The sequence below is a fragment of the Bubalus kerabau genome, chromosome 22, assembly GCF_029407905.1.
Source record: "Bubalus kerabau isolate K-KA32 ecotype Philippines breed swamp buffalo chromosome 22, PCC_UOA_SB_1v2, whole genome shotgun sequence".
NCBI lineage: Eukaryota > Metazoa > Chordata > Mammalia > Artiodactyla > Bovidae > Bubalus > Bubalus kerabau.
In genome coordinates, this window is record NC_073645.1 from 41,994,722 (window position 1) to 42,021,724 (window position 27,003).

At 50.3% G+C, this 27,003-nt stretch overlaps 1 protein-coding gene across 1 annotated transcript; it reads left to right on the top strand.

Moving 5' to 3' along the window:
• Positions 1-25,406, top strand: BAG3 (BAG cochaperone 3). Its single transcript, XM_055559918.1, has 4 exons — positions 1-559; positions 16,430-16,753; positions 18,557-18,961; positions 22,198-25,406. The coding sequence occupies exons 1-4, from the start codon at positions 374-376 to the stop codon at positions 23,035-23,037; spliced, it is 1,755 nt and encodes a 584-aa protein (XP_055415893.1). The 5' UTR covers positions 1-373; the 3' UTR covers positions 23,038-25,406.
• Positions 25,407-27,003: the final 1,597 nt, after the last annotated feature.

Genomic DNA, 27,003 nt, shown 5'->3' on the forward strand with positions numbered 1-27,003 from the left:
ATGACTCAGGGCGGAGCTCCGCATCCAACTCGAGCCGCCGCCAACTTCTCTGGATGGGGCCAGAAGTTTCTAGCCGGCCAGTTGCTACCTCCCTTTATCTCCTCCTTCCCCTTTGGCAGCGAGGAGGCTATTTCCAGACACTTCCAGCCCTCTCCGGCCACGTCACCCCCTCCTTTAATTCATAAAGGTGCCCGGCGCCGGCTTCCCGGACACGTCGGCGGCACTCCCGACTCTCTGCTCCGGCCGCGGCCAGCGAGCGACCCTACACCTGGAGGTCCGGCACCCCGCGACCCCGTGACCCAGCACCCCGCGACCCGGCACCCTGCAACCTAGCACCCCGGCGGCCGCCCCTCCGGGCCGACCCCGACCCAGCATGAGCGCAGCCACCCACTCTCCCATGGTGCAGATGGCGTCCGGCAACGGCGCCGGCGACCGCGACCCCCTGCCCCCTGGCTGGGAGATCAAGATCGACCCGCAGACCGGCTGGCCCTTCTTCGTGGACCACAACAACCGCACCACGACGTGGAACGACCCGCGCGTGCCCCCCGAGGGCCCCAAGGTGAGCAAGGCCCGCGCTGCGCCCTGGCCAGCGGCTACCCCTCCACCTTCCCCCTCAACCTCCCATCGACGGCCAGTCTGGGGACAGGGCCGGGCGGGGGCGGCTGGACTGGGCCTGCGGGGACGCGAGGCGCCAGGTGCCCGCCGGCCGCAGCCGGTGCCTCGGAGGTCAGTGAAGGCCGCCTGGAACGCACGGATCCCCAGGAGGACGCCAGCTCCCAGGGGGGTCGGCCTGCTGCGCCCCCCACGAGCCCCCTTTCCAGGCCCGCCCTTGGCCGGCGTCTGGGCCAGTTTGGGGAGGTTCTCAAGAGGACTGCCCTCTCTGGGCCGTGTTTGGTTTCCGGGGGCCAGGCGGGAAGTGGGACCTGCGCTGTGGCACCAGGTTCCGTCCACCGGCTCCATTCGAGGGGCCCTGGGCCAGGAGACGACGGGTGGCCGGCCTGCTCAGCACCAAGGCCCGGGCCAGGCCCGGCCACGGTCTCCACCCGGCTTCCAGGGCTCAGATCCTCTTTTCTCTGCTGACCGTGCTTTGGCAGACGCCAGGGGACCGTTGGCAAGCTTCTGTGGGGGTCCTTTAGGGTCTCTTAGGAATTTTACTTCCTCAAGTTCCTGAACTTGGTTGAGGGTATCTTGACTTCACTCTCCCACCTCAGGCACAGAGTGACTCAGGAGACTGATGTAAATGCATTCCTTTTCTTGTTTTTTTTTCCCTTCTGTATTTGAAATTAAAACTGTATTAATGTTTGAAAGTTGTCTTCACTACGAATATATTCTAGTATGACTTGTTAAAAACAAGATGCAATCTTCCAGGCAATTTCTAAACTGAAGATGCCAGACTGTCCCCTAGTTGGCTATCGCCTTAGATACTGCCTCACCCTGGTCAGAAAGAGATTTTTTTTTTTCTTTTTTAATATCAATACATTCCCTTCCTTGTTATGCTACTAAAATATTTAGGATTTGTTTCTTATCCCCAATACACAAATAATTTAGTAGTAATACTTTTGTATTAGAAGTATGTCTTATTTACATATATGCAGGGGTGTATATACTACTTAATCCTTAGAACCATGACAATTTGAAAATATAAACTTGGAATGAGTCCGTTAATTTAAAAAATTATAACTAATTGTACTGCTCTTGTAATTCTCTATAACTTTGAGCTTTTTCAAAACATAAAGCTTGGCAAAAAGAAATAGACTTGTAGTAGTGTTACATTGTCTGGGCAAAATAAAAGACATAAAGAGCTGGTAAGTTATTATGAAGATTTAAAAATTCACAGAATTAAAAATGTTTTATAAACCATTGTTTTAGAAGAAAAAAATCTGTGTTAACCACCTTCAGTTTTATGCAGTTTTTTCCTTTAAAATATTTATGAAACTCTGGTGCCCAACAGTGAGATATTGTACAATCAGCAGCTTATACTTATAAGAAATTAATTGTATATTTATTCCTGAAAATTATTTCAAGAGGCTGTAATTAGCTGGGATCGACATAACCATGTATTCGTTTTGTCTGTTCAGCCCATTATTGAGTGAAACTAAAGCTCATTTCAAACCAGCTCTGTTACTGCAGCCTGCAAGGATGTAGATCTTTACTGAGGCCAAAATAAAAAAAAAATCCTGTCATTTTGAGGCTTCCTTCCTATAGAGACAGGAAGAGTCAGAATCCATTGGCGTTGTTGGTGGTGAGTGTAGATCAAGTATGAACATATCCACTGTGAGTTCAGTGTACATGCCACATCTCTGGCACTTGGTTTTCAACATGAAACTCACCCAGCAGGTTGAGATCTTATGTATGGTGGATGGGTTAGGCTGTGGTTTTACAAACTTTTTCAAGGGGGAAAAAAAAACAGGTTAAGTTACTATTATTTTTCTCAACAAGTGGAACATAAGAGCTAGTAAATCAGAAGTTTGATGCTGTAAAAGTTGATTTGAAAATTTAACAGAATTTTAAAGTCGAAAGATGGTTAAAGATCTTCTAGCTCAGCCTCTATTTTTCTAAGAAACCCAGAGAGTTCACATGTGTTTCCAAAGGCCATTCAGCCAGTACCAATAGCAAAGAGAGACCTACACCAGAAGGTCCTAATTAAGAGGCAGTTTATTGTTCAGAAGAAGGTAGAAGAGTCTTAAATTTCTGTGAAATTTAAGTGTGAACTGTGCAGGCTGGAGTACTTGATTGTTTTTCTGCCCTTCTGGCTTTTGTGACTACTTGGATGGTGATGGCTGGATGTGATCAACTCAAGAAAAGAGCTGCTTACCAAATTAATTGAGATTTTTCAACGTGGCACTAGAACATAAGGAAAAAACTAACATTCACTTTGTTAGCTCTGCGGGCTTCATGGCTTTCAAGACTGTGCTTTGAAGTACACAAAACAACTATGTGACTAATTCACTTTAACTTCTGTGAATGATGGAAAATCTTTCAGTCAGTTCAGTCGCTCAGTCATGTCCTACTCTCTGGGACCCCATGGATGCAGCACGCCAGGCTTCCCTGTCCATCACCAACTTCCGGAGCTTACTCAAACTCATATCCATTGAGTCGGTAATACCATTCAACCATCTCATCCTCTGTCATCCCCTTTCCTCCCGCCTTCAGTCTTTCCCAGAATCAGGGTCTTTTCCAATGAGTCAGTTCTTCTCATCAGGTGGCCGAAGTATTGGAGTTTCAGTTTCAGCATCAGTCCTTCCAGTGAACATTCAGGACTGATTTCCTTTAGGATGGACTGGTTGGATCTCCTTGCAGTCCAAGGGACTCTCAAGAGTGTTCCCCAACACCACAGTTCAAGAGCATCAATTCTTCGGTGCTTTCTTTATAGTCCAACTCTCACATCCATACATGACTATTGGAAAAACCATAGTCTTGACTAGAAGGACATTTGTTGGCAAAGTAATGTCTCTGCTTTTTAATATGCTGTCTAAGTTGGTCATAACTTTTCTTCCAAGGAGCAAGTGTCTTTTAATTTCATGGCTGCAGACAACACCATCTGCAGTGATTTTGGAGCCTCCCTAAAATAAAGTCCCTCACTGTTTCCATTTTTCCCCCATCTATTTGCCATGAAGTGAATATCCTTCACTAGCACTTTATATCAGAAATTGGTTTCTTAATGTGGATTGAGAAAAGAATTCTGGCAAAAAACAAAGGGTGATTTTAGAGGAACTGAGCTAAGAGGATCCTCTGAGCATCCTTACCTTCCAGGGAAGATGCTGTCAGTCAATCAAGAGCTATTCACTGAACATGAAAAACAGAGAAAGCCCTCTTCAGGGGAAGACAGTTTCTGGGGTGTCTGCAGTTTCGTCATATGGGTAAATGAATGACTTTCTTGGAAAGAAGAAGACTAGAACTTTGTGTATGGTTTAGTTTTATTTGCTGTTGTCTTAGAGTTGATCCTCTCCCATTTCCCTGAGGTGTTTAGAGTGACCTTTCATCCCATTTTTAAAGAGGGGGCAAGTGAAAGAATCTTGCCCTTCACTGCAGAGGCAGGACAGCTAAAGGCAAAGGCTTTGGGCTTACTCCAGCTCCACTCTGAGAATCTGAACCTCCCCACCTGCAGTCTTCCTGGATATCGATTTTCTGCACACATCTCTTGGCAAGTTCCTACCAGTCCAGGCCCCTTCTCTGGCAGAGGGCTTGGCATCCTCTTTGAGACGTACAGTTTCTATGCGGGCCGCTCCTCTGGCTCGCCTTGTGAAATAAACAGAGGCCAGATGCTTTGGAGTGTGGCGCTGTGCCGCTCCCTCGCAAACCTCCCTGGGCAGAGGAGCAGGGTGGTTCTAGCTTTTCCGGTCCTGGAGGTGCCTGGGCACGGATTCCCGAGCCTGGCAGTCTCCAGGGAAGCCTGAGGAGAACACAGGTTGCCAGCTGTGCGTACTCCCTTGTTGGGTCCAGGTAGCTCAGGGTAGGACCCAGAAATCTGTATGTCAGAAAAAGCTGCCCTGTTGGTTCTTGATTCTGGCACCTGGGCACTTGGGAGTCACCAAAGGACAATGATCCCACATCCTAGAGGGGGTGGTGTGGGGGAGCTATGACTTTGTGTGCACCTGTGTGAGCCTTGGCATCCTCAAAGGATCCTGCTTCACATCTAAACCTGCAGAGCCATCTCCCGAGCCTCCCTTCCTTCCTGGTTAAACTCAGCAGGTGCCTGAGTTTCTGGGGATGATGATGGGGATGGCAGGGGGAGGGATGGAGCCTGGCAGGGTGCCAGTGCCAGGTGTGGGGAGGTGATCCCCAGACCCTTGTGAACCCCAGGAGAAGCAGGCCAGAGGCTTGCCCTGCCGGCCAAATCTCACCACAGTCGTTTGACAGATTATCCTCAGGCCCTATAGGAAACAGATAGGAGCATCCTTGCAGAGGAACTCAGAGCTGGTTTGAGTTTCAGTTGAAGCAGAGACCCATTTGTTCCCCTTCACGTTCAGGAGAGCTTCCTGAATATTCCGAGAGATGAGATCATCTTGTGGTTTGCAGATCGATCGCAAGCTCTTGTGCCTCTTAGAATCAGAACACAGGAGAGGAGCGGCCGTTCTTTCCTTTATATTTCCAGCCAGTTGCAGTGACTCTGGAGCAAATGTCTGTATCACAGATGAATAGCAATTTGCTGAGGGTTTGATAAAAAACATGGCCAAACAAATGCCTTTGGAGCCCAGCTCATCCAGGACCTTCGTTCTCCCCTCTGAAGAACAGTCCGTGTTTGCCTGTGCAAGGCCTGACCAATAACTTGTTGCCTGTGTCGCGGTGTTTATTTGCCCTTTACAGGGGGTAGAGACAGCGCGCGGGAACTGTGGCGGCGGTTGACGTTAGCCAGGGCCGGGAAGGCTTAGCTGTTTGATGCTGTTGGGGCTGCCTGTGAGTCAGGAAGCCTCATACCACCCATGAGGCTTGATTAGCGTTGTCCTCGTTTCTGGAATGACACACAGCTGCCTTATATAAACCACTCTACACGTTGGTTCCTTCCCATTGACATTTAAAAACGACCTGGCATTTTTCGTAAAAATTAGGAAGCCATGCATCAATCCACACCTACTCTTTCTGCTTCATAGTTTTGCTGTGTTAATGTTGCTCTTAAAATGTTTAAGACGCCTTATATAGAGAAGCTGGGAGCAGTAGCTGAAGGCTTTGCTTATTGGGAACCTCTGAGGATCTTCTAGTGCTGATGAACTGCAAGGAAACCTCTCTGATACCTGACAGAGTTCTCCAGGCCCTCCCGGCTCCTCATGGCTTGTGAATCAAGTCCGCATGCCCATGATCCTTTTGTGCCTCAGCTCTCAGACAAAAAGATGGACTTGTGAAGTGAGACTCCAAGTCCCTTCCTTTTGCAGATGTGAAAGTTGATCTCCAGCCCTTGTTTGGCATCGTGCGGCCTGGTGAGATAGTTGGTGTTGTTCAGTATTCATGTATTTCTAGGACGATTTCTTTGGGGGCCTTGGCAGCTTTTCAGCCAGTCAGGCAGCTCGCAAAAGCTTGATCAGAGAGAGTTTCTGTAGGAAGGGAGGAACTGATTTTTTCAGTCTGTCAACACCTTCGTAGACATGTGCCAGACACAGGTGGGTGCTTTTACAAACCTTATCTCTTTAAACCGTCAGAGGCGCTCACGAAGGTGGAAGCTGTCAGATTCACCTTATACACGAGGAGACAGACATGCAGAGAGGGGAGGTGCCTGGCCTGAAGCCTGTCAGCTGTGACAGAACAGACTGTTGTGAGCAGAGCTTTGCCCCCACCCCAGGTGACAGACTTGATGCTAGTGGGCCTAGCTGCTTCTTTAAACTTAGACCTTTATACTCTGAGCTCGCCAGGCACAGCCCCGATTTTAAACAGCCTTGAGTCCATCTCCTACAGCTCATCAGACACATTGGCTCCTTTCCTGAGCCTGGGTCTGAGCTGAGAAGACAAGCCCCGGTCTCCGCTCATTCATCTCTGCCGAAATTTTTTGAGTGCCCGCTCTCTGCAAGTCATGGTGTTAAATGTCACACAGAGGACAGTTCTGCCTCCTTCAGGGCCATTTTCCACAAAGCGTTTCCCCCATCTCTCCAGTTGGAAGCAGCCCATCCCAGCTCCAGATGCCACATTACTTCAATTTGAAACTTTCCTCCAAAAGGCAGCACGTTCCTGCTTTGCCTCGAGGTCACGCCCCTGTGGGCTGAGCGTCCCAGAGGCAGACTCTGCGTCTCTTTCATCTCTCTGCCTCTTCAGGGCCTGGCAGGGTCCACGGGCTCAGTATGTACAATCCTGTGTGGAGAAGAGGAAAACATGGGCCTGGGCTCTGGAGTGGACAGGCTGTTGAAGACAAGCGTCCCTTCCTGACGTGCGTGTTGCAGGAAGCCTTCTGTCGGTTCCTAAGTGGCGTCAGCCTCGTCCCCAAACGTCTCCCAGTTACCGGTTCCTTTTTATTGAATTTCTGAATGGCCTTTTCTCCACAGGGGACTCGGGTATTGATTCCCTAAGTTCATCCTTACGTGTTTGGAGGCGGTCTTTTTTTTGTCCCCGCCAGTGACACAGCATCTTAGAGCCGGCCTGCCAGGGAGGTTGGTTGCTGTCAGCAGCCAGACGCCACTAAGCCAGGGCTGTGCGAGGAGTCTGTCTCCAGTTTTTCCGTTTGTGAGGCTGGCAGTAAGGTCAGACACTGTAGAGCGGCAAAGCCTCTTACTCACTGTCGGTTCTGAAGACCAGGATTGCCGATTGTTCGCTGCCTCCATAATATTGTGTATAGCGTGTGTGTGTACTCAGTCATGCCCGATTTTTTGCAACCCTGTGGACTGTAGCCCACCAGGCTCCTCTGTCCGTGGCATTCTCCAGGCAAGAATACTGGAGTGGGTTGCCATTTCCCACTCCAGGGGATCATCCCGACCCAGGGGTCGAACCCACATCTCTCGTGCCTCCTGCACTGGCAGGCGGATTCTTTACCCCTGTGCCTGCTGTGAAGTCCTATGTACATTAAGTGCCTCCTGAGAGCTCCCCCACCCAGAGCTGCGTCCTGAGTGAGGGAGATGAGACTTAGCCCTGAAAATTCCCTAGCATCCTGTTGAAGAACAGGCATTTCCTATTTTGAAGTAACTTCCTTGGTTTCTTGAAAATTTAAAGTAGAATTGTTGTATTTTTTTTCAATTACGTTAAAAATTCTTTCTTGGACAAAGAATGAATGAATGAATGGTTTAGAAGTGGAAACGGCAGGAAGATAGGAAAGAACGTGTGTAGCAGGGAAGGCAGCCACATGGCTTTTTTGAATGTTCCAGATTATCCCACGGAGCCTGAGGGTCAGAGTAGGACCCGGCTCTGCTGCTGGGCTGGACCTGGGTTCACTCCCAGCAGAGGCCCTGGGTTGGGCCTGAGGAGTCTCCGGTCTGTGGTGACTCAGAACTGAGTGCCCCACTCTCGCTGCCCTGCCTCAGCCAGGCGGTGACTCAGCATTGAGCCTTGGCTCCCTGGCCTGGAGCACACTTGAACTGAATGTTCCAGGTCTGCGCCTCAGCTCAGCTCCACCGGGCGAAATGAAATGCTTTCCCTCCTGCTGTGATTTCACCCCCCCCCCCCCCCCCCGGGAAGACAAAGGGTTTGCAGATGTTCGTTTGTCCTTAGCCATCAACAATCAGTAATCCCACAGTGTAAGGTGTGACAGGAATAGCGAAAGTGTTCACATGTCCGGTGGTCTCGGGTAAAATCACTCACCTCCCCCCTGCCCAGCCTCAGTCTCCCCTTCTGAGAAATGGGCGTACACCAGTACTCGTCCAGCGGGATTGTGAGGAGCCAGGGCCTGACCTGAGGCGTGTGTGCAATCTGTGGGCCCCAGCCTCCACCAAGAAGTCGGAGGGGATTCTCGGAGAGGCACTCGGCTTCCCCACACAGTAGAGAGTGCTGTCTGGATGTGGGTCTGCCGATTCCCAGATGGGCATGAAGTCTTGTTTCCCGAGGCAAGGCCTGTTATGGCCCCTGAACCACCTCAGCTGACTGTCCTTCCACCAGTGTCTTGACGCCCTCAGCACCCTTCCTTGGGGGTTCCTATGCCCCTCATGGGGGGTGCACAGGAGCTGGGCAGGAACTCAGTGTGGGCGTCAGCCTTCTGGAGCCTCAGCCAGACCTGTAGCCCACAGCCCCAGCAGCTTGTAGCCTTGGCCCCAGATCCCCTGCCCGAGACAGGCCAGGGCAGTTGTGTGTTCTGTGTTCTTCAGGGAGTACTGTGTTTACCGTCAACCCTATGATTGAGGGGAGGGTCTCTGCCTGGGCCTGAGGACAGTGCCAGCAGGAACCAGATGCCCAAGGGTGTTGGGGGGTCATCAGCCGTGTGCACAGGTGGTCTGGATGCTACCCTAAGGGGCAGAAGGAGAGGGAGGGGGTTTCTAATTTTCACCACCCTCTTGAGGGAGTGTGGTTGTTGGGAAAGGAGTGCTTTGAGAAGCTGCTTAGGGTGGGGTAGGAGTTCCCCCCCCAGAAATTCCTCCCAGGGCTGCCACCATCTGTCAGTCTCCCCTTGCTTGAGCTGTGGTTGATGAATTGGAGATTTGACTTTTTTTCCTATTGGGGAATTGTGTTTTGTGCAAAATGCATGTCCGGTAAAGCCAGCACCCTGCTACCAACAGATGCTATGCATGGCTGGCCTCTGAGACAGAACCTTGAGAAACCAATGGAAATGTACCCATGGGGGTGACGGGGTCTCTTTATCTAAATTCAGACAAGAGTTTGCTTCCAGATACGGAGATTTCAGGTACTTTTTCGTCTGTGGCTTGTGGCTTTAGATTGATTAAAGCAGATCCCTACCTTTTTTTTTTTTTTTTCCCTGAGGAGGAAGTAGGTAGTTTTTTAAATACCCTGAAGCCACTGAGTTCAGGAGCTGAACTCCCAGGATCCAGGGTTTTCTTCTTGGTTTTGCAGCCACTTCCCCTGTGACCTTGGGAACCCTTGAAGGGGGCTCCAGGGAGTGAGAGACTCTGAGCCCCGAGCACTCTCTCCAGCAGGGGACATACTCAGCTGTGGCCCACGACTTACATGCCATGGAGGGACACCCTGGGGATGTTGAAGGGACATTAGCAGACTTTCTACTCCTAGGCGACTCCTTCTGCCCCAGCCTGGCTTGACTCTTCCCCCTGGGCCTCAGGGCACGTGTGCAGGCTTTACAGTCACTGCAGACTGGGTGTTGATTGTCTGCAAGGCAGCCCCTCCAGGGCTGGGGGCCTCCCGAAGGCAGAGGCGAGTGTAGGGCTCAGAACTCTGGAGTTGTCTTTGGCTGTGTTTGCTTCCAGTATGAAACATTAGATAACATGTCTTAACAGAGAAAATGGCATCCCTGCTAATTAGTGCTCTTAGGACTCGCAGATAAAAGGGCTTCAAACTTTTAACAGGCTCATTACCAACTTGGGTGAGACCACTGAGGAATTAAACCTGAATTTACAACTTTCTGAACAGTAGGCCCAACCAGCAGTTGCTTGGGAGAAGCTGGGTCCATCAGTAACTATTTGTGGAATGGAAGAGCACGGTTATACAGGGCACAGGACAGCTCAGAGTTCACGGAGACTTTCTTGTGCCTCATTTCACTTAAATTTGGCAACAGGTCCTGGGAGGCATGGGGATTTTTATAAGCTAGGGGACCTGAGTCTCAGTAGGAAGGAGTCCTGTCCGAGAGCACGCAGCTGGCAAGCAACGGGGCGGGATTGGAGTCCAGGATGGCAGCTTGGAGATGGGGGCTCACACTGGTTCATTCCTACCTGTTGGGACACGGCTGCAAAGAGAAGCAATGTCATGTTTTTTAAAAAAAGTTTTCCCTAGTAAAAGCGCATAGGGACACCCATCTCAGTAATCCCAGGATCAGGGCCACATACTTCTTTAAAAAAAAATTGCTGTTGGAATATAGTTGATTGACAATACTGTGTTAATTTCAGGTGTACAGCCAAGTGGATGAGTTATACATTACCTATATCCACTCTTTTTTAGGTCTTTTCCCATGTAGGCCGTTACAGATGTATTGAGTAGAGTTCCTTGTGCTATTCAGTAGGTCCTTATTAGTTATCTGCTTTATGTACCATAATGTGTATATGTCAATCCCAATCTTTTCAGTTTATCCCCCCTTCCCTGCTGGTAACCATAAGTTTATTTTGTACATCTGTAACTCTGTTTTGTGGAGAAGTGTACATACTCTCATAACGGGTATATTAGATAAAACCTTCAGTCACCTGGGACTAGATTGCTTAGAGTGTAGACTCCTGTCCCACCAGGAGTGCTGTCAACAGACTGTGGTGGATGTGGACTTTGCTTATTATTCAGAGTTTGCCCGGTGTCTCTTATGTGCCCCCAAACAGGGTTGGGAGCAGTGGAAGAGACCCTTTACCACACTGTAGTGGGAGCTTCGAGTTTGGCTGTGGGGATGTAGGTATCTGTTTATATATCACATTGGCAATAATTCCTGCTTCTTTTCTGTGGCCTACAATACCAAATGGAAGGTTTTGTAGGACCTTGAAGCTCAGGTCTCTGTGTGCGCTTTAGAAGGAAGCTTTTCTTTTGTTTTGCTTCCTGCCTGAGAGAGGCAAGCCCAGGCCACTTTATTTTGATCCAGGTCCTCGCTAAATGGGGAGTCCCAGGATTCTTCTTTCCCTTCATCTTTTTTTCCCCCCCTTGTTTTAGAAGTCTTGGAAGTATCATTAGTAAAAGTCACTAGCTGACAGGCATGAGGCTCTTTTGGCCTAAAAACCCAGTTAATAGAGTGTGTCCTACTTAAGACTCCAGGGCTGTCAAGGCGGTGGTGCTCTGAGTTGCCTTTGTGGCTGTTCCCCTTCATTCAGAGCGTGGTTTGTAGCTGCTCGGCCCACGTTTTAAAGAACACTGCACTGTGGAGCTGAGGTTGGGGCTCATGGGGGCACTGTTTTTGGGGCTTATGGTCCCAGCCTGCTTTTAAGGTCCCGAGTCTACTGTATAGCACAGGGAACTCCTCCTCTTCCTGAAACTTCAGGGCACCTTGAATTCCAGCGATTACTGATGTGATTTAACTGAGTACAGTTAAGAGTGATCATTTTTAGATTTCTGCAGCATCAATTTTTCCTTGTTTTTGAGCCTTATGTGGGTGTTTATAGCTAGGAGAGATCTTGGGATCAGAGGTCAGGGAGAAGGTCATCTGAAAGGACCCTCGTTTAGAGCTGTGCTCCCAGGGCCGTTGGGGCTGGGTTTCCCCACAGACCTTCTGAGTCAGACTTTGTTAGGACTGAACAGTGAATCTGCATTTTTTTTTTTAATTTCCTGGGTGTTCCAGACGCCACTAGTCTGAGAACCACCGATTTATAGCACATCATTTCACAGCTCAGGAAATTGGGGGTGGGAGGGTAGGAGTAAGCTGCTTCTGTAGTGCCTCCTTAGGGGCAGAGCTGGCTCTGGGACCACATGCAGTCTCTTTCCAAGTCTGTAGCTGTCCCTTAGTGCCCACGCTGTTACTAAAAACCAGTGGTGAAGCGTAGTCATCCTCTCAGAGTCCCTTGGACTGCAGGAGATCCAACCAGTCAATGCTAAAGAAAATCAACCCTGAATATCCACTGGAAGGACTAATACTGAAGCCAAAACTCCAGTATTTTGGCGACCTGATACAAAGAGCTGACTCACTGGAAAAGACCCTGATGCTGGGAACGTTTGAGGGCCAAAGGAGATGGCGACCCCAGAGGATGAGATGGTTGGATGGCATCACCAACTCAATGGATGTGAGTTTAAGCAGACTCCAGAAATAATGGAGGACGGAGGAGCCTGATGTGCTACAGTCGATGGGGTTGCAAAAGTCGGACACAACTTAGCGACTGAACAACAACAATGAGTAAATAAGACCTGTTTGTAAGCCACACCCTTGTCCCAGCTCAGAACCTGACCCCAGGCTTATCTAGTAGTAATACCTGATATTTGCTAGGGCAGGTTTTGGCTCATCTGAGGCGATTTTTCCCGCTTTTCATCCTGGCCTTCTCATGGAGTTGTTTGGCACCTGCAGAGGATTTTAATGTAATGCCCAGAGAAGAAGAATTGGCCGGTTCATTTTATAAATTAGTGCAGTGAGATAAGCAGTGGAGTCAGGCTCTGATTTCCTAATTGGATTTTGTATGAATGTATTCCTGATGGCTCTGCCCTCAGATAAGGATAACGAGCTGAGCTGACTGGAGGGTAATTCTGTGATGCTGTCACCGCTCCTCAGGAAGCGAGGCAGGCGGTGATGGGGAGGCCGGGCCGGCCGTCGTCCGCCTGGTCATCTTGCTGGCACCCCGTCCCTGTCGCCCGGCCTCACAGGAGCGAAACCCCCAGGAGACGGAAGCCCCGTCCCCAGCGAAGTCAGGGCAGGGCAGGTAGTGCGTCTTCTATTGAAAGATGCCGGCCAGCAGAACCAAGAGGCTTGGGCTTGAACTTGAGAACACTTCTTACGGGACTAAGGAGACATGTTCTAGACGTTTTCTAGGATAATTATAAAAATTTATAATATATATTTATTATATATATTTGAATGTATAGAAAGAAAGTGAAGTCACTCAGTCGTGTTCGACTCTTTGCGACCGTATGGACTGTAGCCCACCAAGCTCCTCCATCCATGGAATTTTCCAGGCAAGAGTGCTGGAGTGGGTTGCCATTTCCTTCTCCAGGGAATCTTCCTGACCCAGGGATCGAACCCAGGTCTCCTGTATTGCAGGCAGATGCTTTACCGTCTGAGCCACCAGGAAAGCCATTTGAATGTATACTTAACTTTAAATACATAGTCATATAAATACTTAATATAAATTAAACATTTTAAAGTCTTCCCCGCCTCCCCCCCCCCCCACCCCCCCCCCCCGGAAAAAAAGTACATCTTTCCTTTCACTAGACTCGGATGAAACACCACAGAAGGTAAAAAAGGGCAGTGTGACTCTTCTGGGTCCTCAGTTTGGTTCGTAGACCTGAAGCATTTGCTGCTGACAGGGCTCTAACAAGAGCAGAGCGGGAGCGGAGGCGGCATCAGCACCCCGTGCGGACCTTGTCGCGGGCGGGCGTTTCACTCGGGTTTAAATTTTCGTTCACATAGAAGTGTTAGTTTTCTAGTCCATAGACGTGAGATGGTTTTTTAAAACTTACCTCAGGCAGTGTTTTCTAAACAAAGCCCGCCACACACCCCGGCCGCCGCCCACCAGAGCGTCAGGGCTGTCTGCCTTCTTTTAGACACGACAATCGTGAAGAGATGTGTGGGGTTTTTATAAAACGGCATGAATGAGCCATTCGTTCACTCGGAACCGGGAGTACAGACCTCAGAACTATAGGAAAGCAGCCTCCGGGCCTCTCCCAGCCTCCCTTCTTTCCAGCTTGGGCCCCTGACGCCCCCGCCCCGGCCTACAGCGACCACGCTCTTCCCTCCACTGACCCCAGCGCTGCACTGCTCCCGAGACCCAGGCCGGGTATTGGCTGTGCTCTCACAGCCCCGGGGCAGGCAGAGCTGCTCCTCTGCCCTCCTCCCCTTTTTCCTTCCTTTTTCTTCCCTTTCCATCTTCAACTGAGGCACAAAATATATTCAGCGAGATGCATAAAATGTATTGGCAGGCCCGCCCTCAGACCCTCTGGATCCAGGGGCTTCCCCCAGGAGTGGCCAGGCCTTACTCAGCCAGGCCTCTCTAAGGTTTCCAGGCCCCGGGAGGGTCTGAGGTGGAGGCACAGATAACAGCAGGGTGGTGGGGGGTGGCCGCCCTCACGGGTTCAGCCTGGGTAGTGTGGGTGGACTGAGGCAGGAGATGGGCAGTGTGGGGGCTCCAGAGACGAGGAGACTGTGAGAGACTGCTCTTATATATGGGTGTACACTCATTTATCTCCACCACCCAGAAAGAGAGAGAGCTTTTGCATCTCCTCAGAGGGTCCCTTCCCAGACGACTACCATTTCCTCTAGGTGTGTCCACCTTCCTGACTCTGGTTACCACTGGTTAACTGAGTCCTTCAGATTTGATTCCTTTGACCCTTGGGAGTCTTGAGTCGAAGCATCCTGTGCCTGTTTAAGAAGGGACTGCCTTTCAGCCCCCTGGGCAAACCCCTCTCCATGGGCTCTCGTAACAGCTTACTGCAGACCTGAGAAGTGGGTGTTGCTAGCTCCACTTTCTAGCAAAGGGGATTAAGGCTCAGAGAGGTGAAGAGACTTACCCCCAATGAAGCAATGGTTACTAACAGAGGTAAGAAAGAAGGCGAGCCTTCTTTAGGAAACCCCACCTTACTAGAAAAGCCCAGGTGGGCCCCTGTGCTCTCCAGGTGGCCATCCTGTTTGTTTCACGCAGCCCCCGGCCGGCAGGGATTGGGCCTTGCTGGTGTAAACCATGGTACCCAGTAGCTTGGGAGCAGGGCCAGCCAGCGGACGAGGGCTGCTAACTTGCCCATCTCTGCTCTACTGTGTGGCCAGGAGGAGGCCAGCAAGGACACTGCCCCCCGCACTTGTCCAGGCTCCGCTCCAGGCTGGAGGGATGGTGCCCCAGGGTGAGGACGAGGTGCCCAGCCGGCCTGTGATGAGTCAGCACCCAGCAGCACAGGCCTCCTTCAGCGCTGCTGCTGCCTCCCTTCTGGTGCCCGTCTCGTGGCAGGAATGCGCTTCTGAATGTGACGCCTGGACCCACTCCCTGCTCTTGGGTGACCCCAGAGTTAAGCAGGCTAAAATAATGCCGCCACCCTGAGCACGTGGGTATTCTAATCTGAGAGTACCGCCTGTCTGCCGGTGTCCCCAAGGACACGGCAACACCCGGGCCTCTCATGAGTGCTGGGAGGCCCGCTGGGGCGGCGAGCTTAGCAGGAGGGCAGAGAGAGGTTCACGGGTCTGAAAGATCTAAGGTCCAGGGCTTGCCCTCCTTGTGACCAGCTTCGCCCCAGCGGGAATAGAGCCTCAAGCCTTCTGGTGTTTGCCGTTCAGGGGGATGCCTCGTAAGGAGGCATAATAGTTTGTCCACTTGGATGCGTGGAAGTGGCATGAATCCTCAGCCCCCTCCTCTGTGAAAGGACCCTCTAGTGCTCAGGAGATGGTCAGGACAGGAAGCCACAGGGGTCCCTGGCTTCAGTCGCCCAGCCTCTGCTTGGTGAGGAATGACATTGCCTGGTGAGTGACTGGCCAGCCTTGTTGTCTGAAACAGGATCTTTCTCTGTGGTACATCTGGAACTTGGCCTTCTCAAGGGTCCCAAAATAGCCAGGCCACTGAAGGGAGAACTTCATGAGAGGACATAGGAGGGACCCCAGCCGCTCCTCGCCAAGCAAGCTTTGTTGGCATCACAAGACCAGCACAACTAATCCCCGGGTTTTGTTCTCATCCTGTGCCTCTTCTGCATTCCTCGGGTATCTCCCTTTCTTGCCTCTTGTTCTGAAAATATTCCTGAGGAAGCTGCCTGCCCGCCGCTGCCCCTTCTCTGCAGATTTCTGAGCTGTGGCCTGTGTCGGGGTCCCACGCGAGTCTGCGTTGTCAGGAAATGTGAGGACCGTTTAGGAAGCCAAGATGCTGGCTGTAATCCCCTTAGCAAGTTGGCATTGGACCCTCCTAGCATCTTCTGATCTGGGTCTCTGAAGGTTTGGGAGGCTGTCGGGGACTCTCCTGTATGCAAGGCTGCCTTGTCATCCAGAACAAAAACCTGTCTTACCAGTTCGGGAAACTTGGACTTCTCCTGTGCTCCACAGATACCTTGATTTTCTCTTGCTTTCTCTTGATGCTTCTGGTTCTTAAGCTGCTGGGCCAACAGCAGCTTCAGCAAGGGAGGAGAGGTCTGGAAGAAGTAGGGGATCAGGGGAGGTACCCACAGTTTCTGTGCTCAGCTGTCCTGGCTCCTAGCTGGCACCGTGGGGCCCAGAGTCACTCTGGAAGATCGGAGCACGTGGCATTGTGCTTTCTCTTGCTCGGGGCTGTTTCCTTCCCAGTTTCTAACAGGTCTGTGTGTCTCCTCTCACTTTTAGGAAACCGCATCCTCTGCAAATGGGCCTTCGCGGGAGGGCCCCAGGCTGCTGCCCACTAGAGAAGGTCATGCCGTGTACCCCCAGCTCCGGCCAGGCTACATTCCCATCCCCGTCCTCCATGAAGGTGCCCCGAGCCGGCCGCACCCTGTCTTTGCATACTCCCAGCCTGGGACGCAGCGCTTCCAAACCGAGGCGGCTGCAGCGGCTCCCCCGAGATCCCAGTCGCCCCTGCGGGGTGTGGCGGAAGCCAGCCAGCCAGATAAACCGAGTGCACCGGCTGCAGCTGCTGCAGCGGGCCAGCCTCCAGCCTCCCATGGACCCGAGGTAAGGAGAGGCCTGGCTCACAGGCCTGTATGACCGTGACCTGTGCAGGCAGGGGGAGGAGATGGCGGGGAGCTGGGTTTTGTGCTTCCTGGGCTGCCCCAGACCACAGATGACCCCAGACCCTCATGACAACCCCGTGAGATGTGGGGCATCGGGGCCTGGCCGGCGTCACCCAACAAAGATCACTTGCTGACAGCCCTATGTCCCCCCAGCATTTCACAGGCTGGTTTTTCAGGTGAGCAGAGACTGTGGTTTGTTTCTGAAGCTCCGGAATTGGGGCTCAAGAAGGGGTAACAGCTTGGTCCAAAAGCATAAAGTCAGAAGTGGCATTGCAGGGCGTGGAAGCCTTGCCTTCTGGCTCCTCCTGTGATACCCCTCATTCCCACCGAGCTGTGTGTGCCAGAAGCACAGAGAGGCTCTGTGTCGTTCACTCAGTTCAGTGTTCACGGGTGAGTGTTCACTGCTCGGAGCTACGCTGATGTGAAAATGAGACCGCATGCCTGCCCTCACAGTGTCTGCTGTTTAAAACAAAGCATAAAATTATTTTTTCAGGTTTTAAGCCTGAGGTCAGCACCCTTGCACTAACAGTTAAAGCCATGGTCCTTAACCTGGTTCTTAGCTGAGACTTGAAGGCCAGTGGACCCCAGCAGGAATCCTGAGCCATAGGCCCTCTGGGTTTTCCTGTTTGCACACCATCCCACTGTGTCCCCTGCACTGCTCTTGAGCACAAATGCTCACTCCACGTGAAAAACATAGTTAATGGAGGCATCAGGTGGTGCGGTGGTAAAGAACCCACCTGGCAGTCAGTACAGCAGAGGCAAGAGACGTGAGTCGGGTCCCTGGTTTGGGAAGTTCCTCTGGAGAAGGAAATGGCAATCCACTCCAGTATTCTTGCCTGGAAAATTCCATCCACAGAGGAGCCTGATAGGCTACAATCCATGGGGTCACAAAGAGTCGCACATGACTGAGCACACACTCACACAGGAGACACTTACCCTTTCTTGGAGAGGCAGTACCTATATTTGTAATGTTTTTGTTGTAAAAATCAAAAGGGATGCGTCAGTCAGAGAAATCTTCACAAATTTAACCTAGCAGGGGCCTTAGAAGCCAGCTGGGGAAACACTCTTCTGCTCTTCCAAAATAGAAAGTAGGCTGTCAGGAAGGGAGAGGGGCCTGGCCTGCCTTGGTCCACATGGGGACGTGGTTCCCACTGCCCCCTGGGTTCTCTGGGGATAAGCAGGAAAAGAGTTCAGGAAAGAGGAAATGAAATGACAACAATAACTAAAACTCAGTGAGCACTTCCTGTGGGTGGTGCTGGTGCCAGACACACCCACTGATTCTTTTACAGAATCTTCAAGTCAGGTGAGGAGGGTTTACTCTTTTCTGTACTTTAAACGTAGCTCGTTAACAGTAAAGAATCTGCCTGCAATGCAGGAGACCAAGGTTCAATCCCTGGGTCCGGAAGATCCCCTGGATGAAGGCATGGCAACCCACTCCAATATTCTTGCCTGGAAAATCCCGTGGACAGAGAAGCCTGGTGGGCTTCAGCCCATGAGGTCGCAAAGAGTCGGATGCGACTTTGCGACTAAAACAACAAAGCTGTCGGGCTCTTGAGAATTTGAGCCCAGGCCTCTTGACTCCTGAGTTCCCAGTCTTAACAGTACATGTGGACACTGGAAAGGCTTAACAGGTGGGAGGTTGTATTAAGCCTGCCACCCTGAACAGGCACGTACTGGGGGCAGAGTCGGAGAGCCAGGCAAGGGTGCTTCACAGGGCCATGTGTCTGCGTTCTGTGTCTTGCAGCGGTCCCAGTCTCCAGCGGCCTCAGACTGCTCCTCGTCCTCCTCCTCAGCCAGCCTGCCCGCCTCCGCCGGCAGGAGCAGCCTGGGTGGTCACCAGCTCCCCCGGGGCTACATTTCCATCCCTGTGATACACGAGCAGAATGTCACCCGGCCGGCAGCCCAGCCATCCTTCCACCAAGCCCAGAAGACGCACTACCCAGCTCAGCAGGGCGAGTACCAGACGCACCAGCCCGTGTACCACAAGATCCAGGGGGATGACTGGGAGCCCCGGACCACGTGGACCGCATCCCCCTTCCGGCCTCCTGTCCGGAGTGCGTCCAGCCGGGAGGGCTCTCCAGCCAGAAGCAGCACACCAGTGCCACCCCCGCCATCTGTCCGTGTGCAGACCACGGTCGACAGGCCTCAGGTATGGGAGTCGGTGTCGCGGATGGGCTGGGGTGGCATCTCTCCAGGGCCGGAGGAGCTCTGTGCAGGTGTCCTGGGTCCTCTGCCCTCATCAGCCCTTCCTGGGGAGACTGAGATCCCGGAAAAATGCTGGTCACCAGCAGATGCGGGCGAGGGCTGTGAACCTCTGGTGCCTTCTACAGCTTTTGCTTGTTCTTTGTAGCAGCTGCCTCGGGCAGAGTTCCAGCCACCGTGATGGGGAAAGGTGGGCAGAGCACAGCATCACACATCTGGGGCCCAGGTGTCCTCTGCCCATCATACCCTTTCAGGGCCTTGCCACACCCCACTCCACACTCCAGCTGCAGCCTCCATCTCCTGCCTCATGGATACCCCTTCTGCACCCTGCTGGCCCTTTTGTCTGTTGTCTCCTCTCTTGTTTCTTTGCTCACACTGAACCCACTTCCTGAGATGCCTCCACAATCTAAACTTTTCCCATCCTCCAAGGGACAAGCCAGTCTTGCTGCTTCCGTGCAGCCTCCTCATCTTTTCTCAGGGTGCCTAGTCTCTTACAGTTCAGCATCTGATTATTCTATGCATTTCGGAAGTGTTCATCTGCTCTCTTCAGCTCTGCTCTGACCTTGACCACAGGCAGCATGTCTTACCCTTTGCAGTAAAGGACTGTGTTGCCCAGCTGATGCCCGGCCGGCTGGGTGGCTGGGACACCTCCCTGCCTGTCTGGTGAAAGTCACAGGCAGTGCCCGTTTAACCTTCGGTAGAGGCATGCACTGGCTTTCCAGGTGGCACTAGTGGTAAAGAACCCAGCTGCCAATGCAGGAGACACAAGAGATGCAGGTTCAATCCCTGGGTCAGAAAGAGTCCCTGGAGGAGGGCATGGCAACCCACTCCAGTATTCTTCCCAGAGAATCTCATGGACAGAGGAGCTTGGTGGGCACAGTACATAGAGTTACAAAGAGTCGGTCATGACCGAAGCAACTTAGCACAGCACACAGCACAGAGGTGTGCAGGCACTGATCCCTGGGGAAAGCAGTCTTCTAGTTTTAGAGCCGCAGAGTACCCAGCAGCCAGGGCCCCTCAGCTGCTGAGTGAATTCTTGACCACTGTTCTTAAAAGGAAAGTCCCCTGTAAACAAATGGAGGGCATCTTCTTCCTACAAATGGGGACACTGTCCAGGGCCCTCTAACAGAGTGCTTTCCTGTTACTGGCTTTTGTTTTTGTTTTGTTTTTGGCTTTTCTATTTGGAAATTTCTGATTCCAACCTTACAGAATGGAAGTCCAGTATACGTGAAGGTCATGAAAGCAAAGATTCAGCCATATTCACTGTTAATGTTTTACTCCATTTGCCTTGTCATTTTTCCTCTCTCCATATATTATCTATATTTTTGTTTGAGATTTAGTTATAAATAACATGCCCCTGTCCCCTAAACATGACAGCAGGTATTTTCCTAAGAGAGCTACCTTCTCATTGAAACTACATTAGAATGATCAGATGTAGGACAGTTAACATCTTTACGACATTACTGTCTCATATACAGTTCGTTTCCACATCTCCTGTAGAGCAGTTTGCCCTTTGTTCTAGGATGCAGTCTAGGATCGTGAGCATTGCATGCAGGTGTCATTTGCCTTTAGCCTCCTTTAATCTGGATCAGTTTCTCGGTCTTTTTCTGCTATCATGACCTTGAAAAGTTTTTGAAAAGTACAAGCCAGCGGGCACACCCCCTCTTAAGTGTTTCTAAAGTCACTTATTCAGCTATTGCTTTAAAGCCCAAGGAGAGGCGTGTGGCTAGTTCATGAATGCCAAGGGCCAAAGTTGAGGACTCCTGGTTGGCAGAAGAGATTTGATGGAAAAGGAGGCTAGTGGTGTTCAAACAGCCAAGCGTCCATCAGATCCTTAACTTAAACTCAGTAATCCTTTCAAATGGGAAAGAAGTGCTCATTTGCCAAGCTGGCAATGTTTCCTCTCATATCTTTCCTATATATTTTGTGTAATTGGTGAAACAATATTTAATCCTATTTCCACTTAATCTTACTTGTTTGTAGTGGCCTCCCTTTCACAGCTTATTCAGAGATCCCGTGTTGGAGGCTTGCAAAGATTTGACCTAATTGAATATTATAGTGGGATATAATGTTTTTAATATGGAGTACTTAACAAGTATTACAGTCTAACTCCTATTTCCCAGTTGATGAAATCAGAGTGTGTGAGATTTTTTTTAAGGGGGTTTTAGATATTCACTTGAATGCTGGATGAACCAAGTTCCTTCTGTTGCAGGCATAGTTCATTTTTTAAAACACGCCTCTAGCTTATGGTCACATTAAAGAGCATCTCAGCCTCTGCAGCCGTGCAGTCAGTGTGGAGGTGCTGTACTGTGCCAGTATCCGCTCTGGCACAAGTGCGTCCAAGCAGAAGTCGTACAGGTTACCCATTTGGGGCATCTTGCTTATTCTCAAAAAAATACATCAGTCTGGGCAGAAACCACAACACTGTCATAGGTTTTAAAAAAAAAAAAGACGATTATAACTTTGCTGAAACAGGAGATGGGAAGGTCACACCCTGAGCAGAGACTTTCATGCAGAAGGGGGCAAGTGGCAATTATTACTCCACGGCTCCATCCCCTGAAAGTCTGAGTCACCCAGGACTTTGCTTTGAGCTAAAGTAACTCAGGAGTCAGCATGAGTTTGGGGTATTTTCCTTTTTGAAAAATTATGTTGGTTTTCTTTTCATTGCCATAAGAATTCCATCTTCAGAAAAAGTCAGTAAGAGATAACAGACTGAGAGACCAAGGTAACAAACGGAAGCATAACAATGGTTTGGTTACGTATAATGCATGTGTGCTAGTCATGCTAAGTCTCTTCAGTCATGCCTGATTCCTGGGGACCCCATGGACTGTAGCCTGCCAGGCTCCTCTGTCCATGGGATTCTCCTGGCAGGAATACTAAAGTGGGTTGCCATGCCCTCCTCCAGGGGATCTTCCTGATCCAGGGATCGAACTCAACATCTTTATGTCTCCTGCATTGGCAGCTGGGTTCTTTACCACTAGCCCCACCTGGGAAGCCCCATTATACATGATGAATACCATATTTTATTCTTGTAACTGGTGTCAGTTGACTTTGAAAATCTCTTTTATACTGTTAAACTTTTTAAAAGTCGTTCCCATTTCCTTCTAGTCAGTACTAGCTACAAATGACCACCTGTGACTCTCAGCCATTAAAATTGTCTGTGTCCTTGCCTCTTCCCCACAGCCCATGACCCATCGAGAACCTTCGCCTGTTCCTCAACCTGAAAACAAGCCAGAAAGCAGGCCAGGCCCAACTGGACCAGATCTCCCTCCCGGACACATCCCGATCCAAGTGATCCGAAAGGAGGTGGATGCTCAACCTGTTTCACAGAAGCCCCCGCCTCCCTCTGAGAAGGTGGAAATAAAGGTTCCTTCCGCTCCGGTGCCTTGTCCTCCTAGCCCCGCCCCTCCTACCATCCCCTCTGCCGTCCCCTCTGCTGTCCCTTCTGCCGTCCCCTCTTCCCCCAAGAATGTGGCTGCAGAAGAGAGAGCAGCCCCCAGTCCTGCCCCTGCAGAAGCTGCACCCCCTAAACCAGGAGAGGCTGAAGTGCCCCCAAAGCATCCAGGTGTGCTGAAAGTAGAAGCCATCCTGGAGAAAGTACAAGGGCTGGAACAGGCTGTGGACAACTTTGAAGGCAAGAAGACGGACAAAAAGTACCTGATGATAGAAGAGTATCTGACCAAAGAGCTACTGGCCCTGGATTCGGTAGACCCAGAAGGACGAGCTGATGTCCGCCAGGCCAGGAGAGATGGGGTCAGGAAGGTTCAGACCATCTTGGAAAAACTTGAACAGAAAGCAATAGATGTCCCAGGTCAAGTCCAGGTTTACGAACTCCAGCCCAGCTCGCTTGAGACCGATCAGCCACTACAGGAGATCATGGAGATGGCTGCAGACAAGAGCAAGAAGAGTGCTGGAGATGGAGAAGACCCCAAAACTGAAACCCAGCCGCCGGAAGCCAAAGCAGCAGCAACTCCAAACCCCATCAGCACAACAGACACAACTGCTAACCCGGCAGCACCGTAGTCTCCACAAAGTGAAGAGTCAGCCCTGGAGACTGGGAACTGATTGTGTGCTTTAGGGAATTATAAGTTGCATGCATTTCAGGGACTTAAAATCAGTTGGTTTTTACTCTTCATAGCCGCTTGGTACGCAGTAACTTGGGTGGAGGCAAGACACACTAATAAAAGGGCTAAAAAGGAAAATGATGCTTTTCTTGTGTTCGTATTCCGTACAAATAAAGAAGTTGCTTGTTACAAGTTTAATAACCCCATAGCTTGTTTTGGAGCCTTCTCTGTATGGGCCCCATGTGTTAGCCATGGATGTGAACTATCTTTCTAGCTCTGGATTGAAGGAGGTTTTTTTGGCAGGGGGAGTAGATGGGGAGTCAGTTTCTCATCACTAAATATGAAGCCCGTTTTTCAGAAATGTTGCCATTTTAATAGGATGATTTTTGTCATCTAATAGCTATGATACTTTAGATAGAATAAAATGTGTAAGGAGCCATAGAGATAGCTGTATGTGGAATGACTTTAATGCTATGTGTAAAAAAAAGGAAAATAAAGTAATAATGTAACTCAAAATGTCTTCTGTGGTTTCTGAATTTTGAAGAGTGGCAGCATCAAGATCGACTTGCACTGGCTTCAGGAAAAATAAACAGCAGATGTGTTTACAAGCCTGCTCTGGGATTTGTGACATCCCTACTGGTGTGGCCCATGAGAAAATGAGTCTTGGTCATTTTTCTGTCTCAGGTTGCAGCCGGAACCTGGGAAGACCCAGGGCTGTAAACCCAGGTAATGGGAATGTGCCCATCACACCTCTCTGACTGCCCCAGCCGAGGTGCATCTCTGCCCACCTGGCCCCAGGCCACCTGCAGGTCTCACCAAGCAGCTGCGTGGGTTCAAAAGTGCACAGAGAAACCAGTTTCCAGTATTGCCTGAGGTTGGCCCACGCATTCCTGGAGTCCAGGTCACTGGGGCTTGGGCACGTGTTCTGTGAGTGTCTTGGGGTCATCTTGATCTGACATTTCTCTGAGTCACCAAGCCAAGCTGGGACCAGGTATATCTTCCCAGATTGGGTTCCTCGAAGTCACTGGGGTTAGGGATCAGATGCACTGTGAAGCCACTGGAGGGGAAAGGATCTTTCTGGACTAATGTATTTTAAGAGCTTGGGAAGTATCCCAGCCTCAGAATGTGGAGATATGTTCTGTCACATAAGTGGAAATTGAGAAGAAAGAGAAAGATGGGCCTGAGATCTCAGAGCTGTGAGGAAGCCTGCTGAATCCCTGAGCTGAATTCCTCATGACTGTATTGAGTTTAATATTGGTGCCTGACAGTGCTGCACAAAAATACACACTGGTGTGCTTGCCACTCGGCTTGATGAGAAAGGCTGAAGTCATTCGCATGGGAGTCCGCCAACATCTTTACGCGGTGAACTCATTTGAGGAGTATAAGCTGGCCGCTAACAACAACAATGATTCTAGAAACACAAGTGTGTAAATAAAAAGCAAAAAGCCTTCTGGACTGTTTTTCACTAGATGAATCAGTGTAAAGAATGCGACCATCTTTTTGATGACTTGGGCATCTATGCTCAGTTCAGTCGCTCAGTAGTGTCCGATTCTATTCGACCCCATGGACTGCAGCACGCCAGGCTTCCCTGTCCATCGCCAACTCCCGGAGCTTACTCAAACTCATGTCCATCAAGTCGGTGATGCCATCCAACCACCTCATTCTCTGTCGTTCCCTTCTCCCTCTCCTTCAATCTTTCCCAGCATCAGGGTCTTTTCTAATGAGTCAGTTCTTCTCATCAGGTGGCCAAAGTATTGGAGTTTCAGCTTCAGCATCAGTCCTGAAACTCCAGTACTTTGGCCATCTGATATGAAGAACTGACTCAATGGAAAAGACCCTGATCCTATGCTCAGTGTATCTCAACGTAAAGGGTTCTTAAGTGGTCACTGAATGAGGTGGGTATTTTATCACTGAAGATTATCAGCAGGTAGCCCTTTGGTGCAGTTAGAATGTTTTCAGCCATCAAAATTAGATGGCACGTGGGTACTGGGCAGGAGTTATCCAGCCTGTGTTGGCGGTCCCTTGGCCTTGCATGGTGGTGACAGGCTGAGTGTAGGGCTGGCTGCAAGGATCTTGTTAATGTGCCTATCTTGCCTCCGTGGGAGTCAGGGACATAAAGCAAACTGTCTTGCTAGTGTCAGAGGGGTTCGGCTTATTTAATTATGCCAATGCTCTTTAAGAGAACGTTTTAGTTCAGAACAGTCTTGATTTAGAACTCCTGGGATCAAATCAAAGCCTCACGGAAAAGCTCTGAAACAGTGGGCAAACAGAGCCTTTTCTTTCCTGGTTTCCTCAGCTGTAAAATAGGGGATGGTTTACTCACTAAACCACCTGGGAATCTTCCCCAACCAGGGACTGAACCCAGGTCTCCTGCATTGCAGGCGGATAGCTTAGTCTGTAAAGAATCTGCCTGCAATGTAGGAGACCTGGGTTTGATTCCTGGGTCGGGAAGATCCCCTGGAGAAGGAAATGACAATCCACTCCAGTATTGCCTGGAAAATCCCATGGACAGAGGACCCTGGCAGGCTGCAGTCCATGGAGTCGCAAAGAGTTAGACATGACAGCGACTAAACCACTAAGCCATCACAATCTTTACCAACTGAGCCACCAAGGAAGCCCATAAATGGGGAGGTGGGGTGATTAAATCAGACATGGAAGCAGTGAAAGTAGTGCGTGGCACATGACAGGCGTTAGCTGTAATTGACGTCCTTGTGTGACGGGTGAGGGAAAAGGAAGTGACAGGTGCCCGCAGACCTAGGAGCAGGAGAAGGATTGAACCAGGCCCCAGGAGATGTGAAAGTGCACTCTGCTCTCCTCATCTTTAGCACCAAGACAGAAAGGACTCTGTGTAAGTACCACAAAAATTTGAGAATAATCTCTCACCTCTCCCTTGGTCAGAGAGTTGGTTCTTTTTAAAAATATATTATGTCAAAATCCTATGAAATTATTCCTGCTTCCCAGATAAAACAAGGGACTTGGAAATTTTATTTTTCCATTTTGCTGTGCCAGGCATCTTGTCAGATCCTAATTCCCCCTCAGCGGTGAGAGCAAGGAGTCCTAACCGCTGGGAATTCCCAACTTCAAACTATTCAGTAATGGCGTCTGTGCTAGGGTCACTTGCTGCCCAGTGTTTCGTTTCCAAAGGTTCCTGGAGCTCCTCTCTCCCCTTCACCTTGCATCTGCTCCCCTCCAGGCATTCCCACCTGAGTCGGCACCCAGCCTGGGGGCCCACCTACCTGTGAGACCTTCTCTGCTGGGATAGAACCCTTCTTCTCAGACTTCATTTCCCAAAACTCCCACCAGCCTTCAGCTTGTTTGCCAGGGGCCAGTTGTCGTCCAGCTGTTTTAGCATCTAGTCATTTCCTAAGCAAGACTCTTAAGTCCCCTGAGGGCAGGTCCATTATGACACCTTATACCCACCTTGTTGTCCAGACCTGGCACATGGGCACCCTAGCTGACCACGAGGCCCTCAAACTTCCTTGACTTAGCATTCCAAGGCTAAAGGGATGATGACTTAGGAATAAACATCTGTATTAGCTACCAGGATACATTGTAAAACACAGGGAATATAGTCAATTTTGTTTACAGTAACTATAAGGGGAGTAAAGCCTTTAAAAATTGTGAATCATTATGCTGTACACCTGTAGTAAAAGTGAAAATGTTAGTCGTGTCCAACTCTTTTTGACCCCATGGTGTGTGTAGCCTATCAGGCTGCTCTGTCCATGGGATTCTCCAGGCAAGAATACTGGAGTGGGTTGTCATTCCCTTCTCCAGGGGATCTTCCCAACCCAGGGATTGAACACAGGTCTCCTGCATTGGCGGGCAGATTTTTTACCATCTGAGCCACCAGGGAAGCCTTGACACCCCACTTGTATCATATTGTACAGCAACTATACTTGAATTTTAAAACAGGGGAAAAAAATCA